At 37.6% G+C, this 11,670-nt stretch overlaps 1 protein-coding gene across 2 annotated transcripts in view; it reads left to right on the forward strand.

Annotated features, from left to right (window-relative positions):
- The window catches only part of pknox2 (pbx/knotted 1 homeobox 2), a 68,437-nt gene that overhangs the window by 47,818 nt on the left and 8,949 nt on the right, over nt 1-11,670 (forward strand). For both annotated transcript variants that reach the window (XR_010896189.1, XM_067397806.1), the window contains exons 4-7: nt 7,238-7,409; nt 8,920-9,105; nt 10,841-10,976; nt 11,411-11,508. Coding sequence is in view for 1 of the 2 variants with exons in the window: in XM_067397806.1 (XP_067253907.1) it covers nt 7,238-7,409; nt 8,920-9,105; nt 10,841-10,976; nt 11,411-11,508 (592 nt within the window). In the remaining variant the exon portion in view is untranslated. The remainder of the gene's footprint in view (nt 1-7,237; nt 7,410-8,919; nt 9,106-10,840; nt 10,977-11,410; nt 11,509-11,670) is intronic.

Consider the following 11,670-nt stretch of genomic DNA (forward strand, 5'->3'; position numbering starts at 1 on the left):
CCCATATAAACCCTGATGGCGAGTGGTATATTTGTGTGTGCGCGCCCCCCCATACAGGTTGAGCTCCAGACATGTAGCCTGGAGGAGGGAGTGTGTGTTGATGTGAACGTGTGTGTGCGAGGAGCGGTCTCAGCGTGGGGGCACCCCAGACTGGGTTTAATAAAGCCAGCAGCCACTGGCTCGCCCTGATTAGGATGGCAAACATACCGGGTGAGCACACCCCCATCTCCCCAGCAGCCCGTGGGTGGCCCACCACGATACCAAAACAAATGCAGCTAGAGCTAGCATGAAAATGCGTCCAGCTTTAGTTTTGGACTCAGAATTGCTTTGATGTGCTTTTTTCGTTTCTTAGAAAAAGATTTATTTATTTGCTATTTACTTCTTTTTTTAATCTTCGAGGGCTTTTATCTTTGAAACCTCTATGCTAAAATATTGAGCTTGATATTGAAAACAGGTAAGCCCAATTAGATTAAGCCTTAAGTATCTCATTAGCTGAGTCCATCAAGCCTATTCGTTGAAGGGAAATAAAAACACCATATCTGACTTTATTCGTCAGTTTGCGGGGTCAGTTCTGCTGACTCTTACCTCAGTAAATGGCACTTTTATGGGTTAATAGTTCCCCAGCTCCCTTCATTCTGAGACCTCTGCACTGCAGATAACGTCTTGCTGTTTTGGCACATTACCAGCTCTAGGTGCCTCATAATTTTTGAGGAGTTACAGACGCTGTGATATATACAGTAAGATGACTGTATCAGCATAAGGTAGCAGGATTACAGTTGTAAATCTGATTATATAAACATAGTGTTTATTTCATTAAAAGTCTGAAGTTTTTTAGACTTCATTAATGATTCATTTGATTTAAAACACCTGGTCATAAGAGTCAGCAGAAGAGTTCAGTGACTTAATTAGAGTGTGTCTCAAGGTAGTCAGGGCACTGATCAGGGAGTCAACCATTTTAAGGGCTGTTTCAATCGCAAAAACACACATCACTAGGCAGGGAGTGAACACATCTAGTTAACATTTATACGTAATATTTGGCTTAAACGTTGTGAGGATATATAACAGAACAATTTATTTACACAGCATAACAAATAATATAAAAAACCTGCTAAAGAAGGTCCTGCCAGTTTTTAAGACCAACTCTGGAGTTGTCTAAGGGTGTCTAAGGGTTTTGACCGATTAATTTCATTAGAAAAATCTACTCATACGAATCATTGTAAAGTGAATTACTCTAGTTTTTATGCTTAGCCAGTGAAGAGCTAAAGATGCAAAAGAAAGATACGCCAGGATTTTTATTATCCGATGAGAGATTTTGCTTTCAAAAGTGGCTAAAGTTAGTTTTTTCTTTCGTTTTTTGTTTTTTTCAAAATCTTAAGTACACAATTATTTGGAGTTTGTGAATCTTCATTATCAATACATTTCATTAACCACCTATTCAAAAGAGTCATTTGTTTGTGAATCAGGCTACTAGTGTGTTTGTTTTTTGGAACTTTTTTCATTTATAATTGAAGACCAACATTAATTACACCGTTCTCTATTTATTTTGAGGCCACACTGCAGTTCAGTATGTGAGTGAGATGTTAATTCAGTTTCCACTCTGACAAATTCAGCAATTCAATTAGTCATCTTTAGAGTGTGTGGGTCTTTTTTCAATTCATTTCATTTAATTATAAGAACCTGCTCATACGAATCATTTGTTTGTGAATTGAATTACACTAGTTTGTTTTTATGCTTAGCCATTGAAAGCAAAAAACAAAACAAAAAAAAGATGTCATGATTTGGATTATCTGATGAATGGTCTTAAATTCAGAGTGGCTTTTTTGTTGTTTTTGTTAGTTTGTGTGTTTATTTTTTCAAACCTTAAAGTGATAGTCCATCCAAAAATGTCACTCCAGACTTGTTTGACTCATTTTTCTGCTAGAACATACTGTTCATATTTTGAAGAACAGCTTCTTTTCCCATTGACCTCCATTGTATTTTTTTGTCCATATAATGAAAGTCAGTTGGAACCAAAACTGCATTCATTACAAGAACCTGCTCATTAGAATCATTTGTTTGTTATGTGAATTACACTAGTACAATCGTTTGTTGTTATGCCTATAGCCAGAAGAGCAAAGGATACAAAAGAAAGACATGTCTTGATCTGGATTATCTGATGAGTGAATTCAGAGAAGCTTTGGTTACTGTATTTAATGACATCAGTACATCAGTAGTTTGCCCATAATAGAATGTAAAATTCCTTTTAATGGCCTCTCTATTTTAAACTATATGAGCCTACACTTTTACGTTTGAAGGATGGCAGCTCGGACAGTCTTTCCCGCAAGAGTTGAGAGATGATAACTAAAGGTTAAAGACAAATAGCATTAAGTGTTTCATTTTAACCGGCACATTTTAAAAGATTAACCGATTAGCTCTGCACTTTGCGGCACACTGCCTCATCCAGACCGCATAGATGAAGAGATTTAAAAGTCTGAAGTTGCTCAGAGAGATCAGATTACACTTAAGAGTTTTTCTACCCTCATTTAGCCTTTGAAACAACCGAGGCAATTAGTTTATAGACTAACTGCTCTAAGTGTTCTGTCCATCTTTAGTAACAAAGATTTTACTGCGATTGGCATATCGTCTGAGATAATGCAATCAGAAATGTTCTGTTCAGAACAAGGGCTGCTACTCGTCCGTCATCGCATTTGTATTCCAGACTTGACTGAAGTTCAAAAAACTTGCATAGTTTCTGCTGCAGATAAATGTTACGAAATATAACCTCCTAATGAAGGTAATGCAGCTTTATTAGACTCACTCCAGGGAATCTGAGTGTTCGGATGAACCTGTACCTTGTGGCTTAACTTTCCAATTCGATTTTATGCTCTAATTTCTGGGTAGTTTGTTCCTCAGCCTACTTGCCAAATCCTCAGAGAGCTAAATTGATAGCATCCTTTGGCTTTGGGCCTTTCGGGCTGTGTCCGGGTTATGATCCAGGCCTGCGAAGAGAGAGAAGGGGAGAGATAACCCAGCCATGCCCTCCAGGATTTACTGTGACTGAGGAGGGCAGAGAGGAAGAGGGACTGGCACGGCGGAGGGGAGCGGGACGAGCCCGGAGGGAGCGCAGATCGCCTCGCTGCTCAGCACTGCGAGTCTGTTTAGTATTCCTGTCACGTCAGCTGGAGGGAGCGACATTAAATTGGGATCAGGCAGATTAGAGTCTAATATAGCCGGCTATTAAAGGCTGCAAATGAGAGTGGTGGGTTACAGCCGGAGCCTGGGCCCCTCACCCAGTCTCACAGCCTCTTTCAGTCTCCCAAACAGGCTCCGCAAGGGGAAAAAAATACATATACACACACAGGAACTAGGATAGGAGAGGACATGTTTCTTGCATGCAACCACAAACACAGCACAAGCTGCGATGTCCAATTCATAAACAAATGACTCTTAGGAATATACTGTATATGTGAAAAAAATATTATTTTAACCCTTATTCAAAGATCCATTTTTAGGGGGATGGCTCATTTTTGTCTTGTCAGTAAACGACCACTGGTATACAAACCCGATTCCAAAAAAGTTGGGACACTGTACAAATTGTGAATAAAAACAGAATGCAATGATGTGGAAGTTTCAAATTTCAATGTTTTATTCAGAATACAACATAGATGACATATCAAATGTTTAAATTGAGAAAATGTATCAGTTTAAGGGAAAAATAAGTTGATTTTAAATTTCATGAATCAACACATCTCAAAAAAGTTGGGATAAGGCCATATTTGCCACTGTGTGGCATCCCTTCTTCTTTTTATAACAGTCTGCAAACATCTGGGGACTGAGGAGACAAGTTACTCAAGTTTAGGAATAGGAATGTTTTCCCATTCTTGTCTAATACAGGCTTCTAGTTGCTCAACTGTCTTAGGTCTTCTTTGTCGCATCTTCCTCTTTATGATGCGCCAAATGTTTTCTATGGGTGAAAGATCTGGACTGCAGGCTGGCCATTTCAGTACCCGGATCCTTCTTCTACGCAGCCATGATGTTGTAATTGATGCAGTATGTGGTCTGGCATTGTCATGTTGGAAAATGCAAGGTCTTCCCTGAAAGAGACAATGTCTGGATAGGAGCATACTGTATATTGTTCTAGAACTTGTATATACCTTTCAGCATTGATGGTGCCTTTCCAGATGTGTAAGCTGCCCGTGCCACACGCACTCATGCAACCCCATACCATCAGAGATGCAGGCTTCTGAACTGAGCGCTGATAGCAACTTGGGTTGTCCTTGTCCTCTTTAGTCCGGATGACATGGTGTCCCAGTTTTCCAAAAAGAACTTCAAATTTTGATTCGTCTGACCACAGAACAGTTTTCCACTTTGCCACAGTCCATTTTAAATGAGCCTTGGCCCAGAGAAAACGCCTGCGCTTCTGGATCATGTTTAGATATGGCTTCTTTTTTGACCTATAGAGTTTTAGCCAGCAACAGCGAATTGCACAGTGGATTGTGTTCACAGTTTTCTGGAAGTATTACTGAGCCCTTGTTGTGATTTCCATTACAGTAGCATTCCTGTATGTGATGCAGTGCCGTCTAAGGGCCCGAAGATCACGGGCATCCTGTATGGTTTTACGGCCTTGACCATTACGCACAGAGATTGTTACAGATTCTCTGAATCTTTGGATGATATTATGCACTGTAGATGATGATAACTTAAAACTTTTTGCAATTTTTCTCTGAGAAACTCCTTTCTGATATTGCTCCACTATTTTTCGCCACAGTATTGGGGGAATTGGTGATCCTCTTCCTATCTTGACTTCTGAGAGACACTGCCACTCTGAGAGGCTCTTTTTATACCCAATCATGTTGCCAATTGACCTAATAAGTTGCAAATTGGTCCTCCAGCTGTTCCTTATATGTAAATTTAACTTTTCCGGCCTCTTATTGCTACCTGTCCCAATTTTTTTGGAATATGTAGCTCTCATGAAATCCAAAATGAGCCAATATTTGGCATGACATTTCAGAATGTCTCACTTTCAACATTTGATATGCTATCTATATTCTATTGTGAATAAAATATAAGTTTATGAGATTTATTCACAATTTGTACAGTGTCCCAACTTTTTGAGGAATCGCGTTTGTAACTGGCTAATGTCATTGCATAGGAAAAAGTATCAATTCCCCCTTCAGTATTGCATGTGAGTAAGTGTTTTGAAAATATTATCGATATAAAATTGTCATTTACTGCATTATTGAACTGTTTAGTTACAGTTTGCAACATTGTTGCTCTCAGATCATTGCTGCATTGCTACAATGTGCCTCATTTACAAAACAATCTGCATTCAAATACTCAGAACAAACATGTAATATTCCAATGCAATTTGCAACACCACTAAAAATAAACTTTCCACGTGTTCCTGACACTGGGGTTCTTACTGCAATCTGTACTTAGCCACAAACAAGGTGTTTAAACAGGATGTGTCAAAGCGCTTTTTTTACTCTTCCATATGTCCTGTTGATGACAGACTAGTGCAAGTTGTACTTTATTGTTCAGCCTTGGCTGAAAATTGGTCTTTGGCCTCGTCATATAATTTCAATACAATTAACAATACACAGCATCCACTTTAACATCATAAGCTAAAAATATTCACATTTCCTACCCCTTATTCAGAAGACCTATTGCATTTGCTACAAAAGTTTGCTTGTACTATATATTGCTTTGATTGCTTTTTGGTGTTCTGTAACAACGATGAGATGATAATAATTCAAAAGCATGATTCAAAGGGTGTGTTGTGTCTGTTATCATAGCCAAAACTTTTCTCTGAACAGCAATTTCGTATAATTAATCTACTGACTTTTCCTTGGATCCTATGATTTTACCTGCCATTCTTATAATTCTGTTTAATTTAACTTTATTCACAAATATAAGCCGTCCGAACCACACAGTTATGTTATACCCTAACACTCTCAATTTAACTAGTACACTAAAAACATATACACTACAGTCCGAAGATTTGGGATCAATAAGATTTTTTTAAGCAAGGACACATTGGTCAACAGTGACTTTTACATTGTTATAAAAGATTTACAATATATTTTTTCTTCTGAAATTTCATTTCATTGAAGAATCCTGGAGGGGGAAAGTATGACGGTTTCCACAGTGTGGAATGTTTTCAACAATGATAAGAATAATATTTTTTTCTTGAGCAGCAAAACAGCATATTAGAATGATTTCTGAAGGACCATGTGACACTGAAGACTGGAGAAATGATGCTGAAAGTTCAGCTTTGCCATCAGAGAAATAAATGATATTTAAAATAACTTTTCTATTTTAATATATTTTAAAATATATAATTAATATTCCATAATACTACCATTTGTACTGTATTTTGCTCAAATAAATGCAGCCTTGTTGAGCATATTTTTTTTTGTTTCAAAAGATTATTGTTGTATTAAAAGTTGTTGTATAGAATTGTTGTATACATTCTAAAAAAAAGAAAAAAAGAAATATTGTTCCAAAACAGGGAACATATATTTATATGATACAAATGCAATGCAGGATCACTACAATGATAGCATCAGATGGCAACTAAACCACTTTTGAATGCCACTTCTGTAATTAGGCAACTAAAACATCTCCTGAATGCTTCATTTTAGGATCCTAGTGGATCCCCAGTGTTTTTATATGCTGTCCTTATTGACTTGCAGCATGACCCTTAATCATTTGTTGTGGTGAAGTTGTTTTCTTTTTAACGGAATCAGCGTTCTGCATGTCAGGCTAGGCTTAGCTTTCAAGAGGCTGAGCTGAGTGAATTTTAGTTTTCATTAGGTCTGCTCTTCAGCAGAAGCCTCTCTCTGGGCAGGCTTAAACCAGTGCAAACATATTCATCCTCTGATGATACAGGAAATGTTAATGCTGTTAACATGACAAATGTCAACTTGCTAGAAGAAACCTTTAGACAGAGCTTATGCCTACAATTAAATGAAGATGACAAAGATTATATATTCAGCTGCTGTGTAATGTCATGTGTGAACCAATTAAACTGGCTATTTTCTTCTTAACTGGTTATTTTATTAAATACTAGTGTACTGCTTACTGCATAATGTATATTTTATACTTTACTTACCGCACAAAAAATTTTAAAATGTTTTTGAAAGATGTCTTATACTCATAAGACTGCATGAATTTAAGTATGATACAGTAAATTATGAATACTATTAAAAAAAATACAGTAATATTATTAAATATGATCTCTTTCTGTGTCCTGCAGACATCCTCTTTTCCCTCTTTTGGCGTTGCTGTTTGAGAAGTGTGAGCAAGCAACACAGGGATCAGAATGCATCACCTCCGCCAGCTTTGACGTCGACATCGAGAACTTCGTCCACCAGCAAGAGCAGGACCACAAGCCTTTCTTCAGTGAGGACCCTGAACTAGACAACCTGGTAACCATTCATATCTCTTGTTATTTAATTTGTGTGAAGTTCAGCTGTTTACCTGCTCTTAAAAACCTGTTTACTTCCTGTATATCTAAATGTCACATTTGCACTGCCCTCTGCTGGCATATTTGCACTGTATACTATTTTTCAATTCTGAGGTACTTCTTAAAATACCATTAAAACGACTAGGAATAAACAATGTTTTATTGAAAATAAAAAGTCAAAAGTATTAGTCACAATGACACTCGCCCACCTCTTGTCAGTAGCTCTTTTTTTCCCTCTATTGTTCTCATTTCCTCTAACTCTCCCCCTCATATTCATCATCTCTTCTCTTCTGTGCCCTGCAAGACAGTTAACAGTAATTAGAAATTAAGGGAAGGAGGAAGAAAAAGGTCACTGTTCATCATTACCGGGGCGCTCGTCCGACTAGCGCTGCTCAGTCAATTAACTCTGCATCTGTGTGCTTTACGACACACTGGTCACACACGGGTCTTCCGTTCACTAACTCTTCACCGCGACAGTTATAGCGCCCGCGCTGCGCTTCGTTCTCGCCTCAGAGAGATGGCACTGAGCCCTGATTAAACGAGCTGCAGTAATTGGCAGATTTATCTCCTCCTTGGCAAAGCATTTTTTAGCCCATTTGGTCGTCCTTGAGTTCTGACTTTGGGCGGTGACTATTTGAATAGGTAGTTGGAAATGAAAGTTCAGTCTTGTCCAACTGTATCAGCAGAACTCGAAAGTGTTTGTAGCATTAAGCAATGCACTAGGAAAACAGTGGCAGGGAAACCTTAGATTATTATTTACTTGCTTGAGTATTTTATGTAAACTGCTTCCTGTATCAATTTTGTGTGTTGACATGGCCGTGTTGGGGAAAGTTACTTTTAAAAGTAATGTGTTACAATATTGCGTTACTCCCTAAAAAAGTAACTAATTGTGTTACTTGGTTATTTTTTATGGAATGTAATGCATTGTGTTACTTTTGTTTCATTTTTTCTCATCTGGACTGGGCTTGCTTGTTTGTTTTTTAATAACAAAATAAAAGTTCTATTTTTGGCAAATTTAAAGGCCATTTCACACCAAAAGTCTAATGAATAAGCCTCTGGCTGAAGGAAATGCAAATTCATGCTTGTACAGTAGAGGGCGCAGCTCAAACAAACCTTTCAAACAAATGTAGGAGAAGAAAGTTCAACACTCTTACTTCAGCAATAAAAAAGAAACACAAATGTGATGTTAAACTAAAGTCAATTTTGCTTATTCATATGATTGAATTGGATCAAAGGTCAGCAGCAAAGACATTGGTTGATAAAGTGAGATGAAATACATAAAGTATATTTGTATTACTTAACATATACAAAACAAAATTGCAGTTTTGCGTAATATTCTGAGTTTGAACTTGCATACTATTTTGAAAAGTAACTCAGATGTTTTGTTGTAAATTTAAAAGTAATATGTTACTTGACTAGTTACTTGAAAAAAGTAATCTGATTATGTAACTGGAGTTACTTGTAACCTATAGATGGTGAAGGCGATCCAGGTGTTGCGGATCCACCTGTTGGAGCTGGAGAAGGTGAACGAGCTCTGTAAAGACTTCTGCAACCGATATATCACCTGCCTCAAGACCAAGATGCACAGTGACAATCTGCTACGGAACGACCTGGGCGGCCCGTATTCACCATCACAGACCAACCTCGGTCTGCAGCAGGTGACTGACAAATACATTTTCCCAGACCTTTAGTCTAAAGGCTAGGGGTTGTTTCTAACACATAAACACAGTGTCATATGAATGCACACACTCTCACAGCAGTAACATTTACACTTGCTCGAACACAAGCTCTTCTCTCGGGGATGCAAAAGGTCACAACTGGCTTGCCCTTGCTGTTCCTGCTGAACTTTGCTGACCTCTGCGTGAGAAGACTTAAAGTGCACACTTTTGGATGTTTTAGGACTGTCAATTGATTGTAACTGAATTAAAATGGCAATCAAATGATCAGATTAATCGGAATTTATCACATATACACTACTGTTGAAAAGTTTAGGGTCAGTATTTCTTTTTTAAGAAATTAATGCAGAATACGAAATCTGCATCTAGAATCTAGAATAATAGTACAGAGCCCCACACATGACATGCGGATAAAAAAAGATATATTGTGGTCATGAATTGACCTTTTGCAAAGTTACTGTTGGTATGTCCGACAAGCCATGCCGATCTCTCGCCACACATCATGATCTCACACAGTGAAAAATACATCACGGAGCAAAGAGAACACTGACAACGACAAGACAGAGCAGGTTACTTTTCATATGAAACAAAGTCATACATTTCAAATTTTGTCATTGTTAAAGAAATGTAAAAAATAAATACCGTTTTTTGGCTCTTTAATGCCATGACAGATGTGAACCGATCATCGCTTTCTACTAGTTCATTTATATCATCAAATAAACATGAATGAACATCATCAAGAAATGTTATTTCAACCGCGGAAAGACATCAGTACACACCATTTTTCAAGTTCAAGTCCACCTACTAACTCTCCTGACTGCTTTGTCTGACAAATTGGTGGATTCTGCGTTATGATTGGTTAGATTGCCTGTCAATCAAGCTCCTGGCTAAGGGTCAGTTAAGAATTTTTTTCCCACAAATGAAGAACTTGATCTTTTAGAAAACTGTGGCCACGATTTACTAATTTGTTCACTCTTTTAAGGTAAATGGTGGCCACGAATTAAGAATTCGTTTTAACAACTTATTCATTCCCTCATTTTAGTAAATCGTGGCCACAATATAATAATTTCTTCCCTTGTTTTAAGTAAATTGTGCAAACAATATAATAATTAATTCCCTTGTTTTAGTAAATCTATTCGTTCCCTCGTTTTGATTAACTAAAACAAGGGAACAAATTATTATAATGTGGCCACGATTTAGTAAAGCAAGGGAAATAATTATTATATTGTGTGCACAATTTACTTAAAACAAGAGAAGAAATTATTATACTGTGTGCACGATTTAGTAAAAAGAAGGAATTAATTATTATATTGTGCACAATTTACTTAAAACAAGGGAACAAATGCTGACGTATTAGAAATTTGTGGGAACAAATATTGTGGCCACGATATTCATATTTTTTGTCCTCATGTCATGTGCAGGGCTCTGTATAATAGAGATACGTCTTTCATAATCATTAAAAAAAATCTTTTAAACTATATTGTATTTTAATTTAGGCCATTATATTTTGTTTGTTTTATTTTCATATTATATGATTTACACCTTATTATTACATTTACAGGCATAATTATTTTGTGTTAATTTTTTTTTTTTTTTTTATGTAATAGTTTTATAAAAGTAAATTGGCACCCCAATGTTTACCAAATTTCTTACAAAGTCATTTTTCCCAAGAAACTCAAATGTGGACACTAACCACTAATTCCTCCTCCTCTTATAGGACCTGCTTCAAAACTCATCCCCATCCCTCACCTCTGTCTCCAGCTCGGTAAACCCCTCTGGGATCGTAGTCCCTGCAGGTTCGCTGCAACAGAACAACGTTGCCATGACCACTATCAACTCTCAGGTGGTCTCAGGTGAGGAGGCCAATCATCAGTCCCTTTGCCCGCTCCAAATTCAGAGATCTCAGCTTTCAGAACAGCTTTCCTTTCCAAATTCGTGACATCTAACGGAAGCAAATGCAAGCTTCCAAGTAATGCACATTATCTTAATTTATATAGCTCTTTCTTTTACTAATTTTCTCTCTTTACAGCCATCTCACACAGAACAGTACTTTCACATTGTGAATAAAGAACATCTAATTACTGTGAAATCGAGCTAATTAGCAGCAAAACAAGAACTCCTTGTTCTTCTCTTGTGCCGTTCCAAATACCCTTTTGTTTTATTTTGGCGCAGTGAAAGGGAGGTGAATTGGTTTGTTTTTGTGCTGCAGGGTAATTACAGTATTTCAACAACAGGCAGGTAAAGTCTGTGATAACCTCAGTCTTGTGTCTGTGACTGATTCCCACAGGTGGGACACTGTATCAACCGGTGGCAATGGTTACCTCACAGGGGCAGGTGTTAACCCAGGGGTTACCACAGGGAACCATCCAAATCCAAAACAATCAGGTGAGGGCAACCGCTCGACAGACAATACTTGCTGCTCTGCTTTGATGCAGAGAAAGCCCAGGGCTGTATCTTCACAACTAATGAAACTGTAGAATTCTGGTGAATTATTTCTAGACTACAACACCATGTCTACACGGAATCACTGCTTTTGCAAAGAAATAT

Source organism: Chanodichthys erythropterus, chromosome 10 (genome assembly GCF_024489055.1).
Source record: "Chanodichthys erythropterus isolate Z2021 chromosome 10, ASM2448905v1, whole genome shotgun sequence".
NCBI lineage: Eukaryota > Metazoa > Chordata > Actinopteri > Cypriniformes > Xenocyprididae > Chanodichthys > Chanodichthys erythropterus.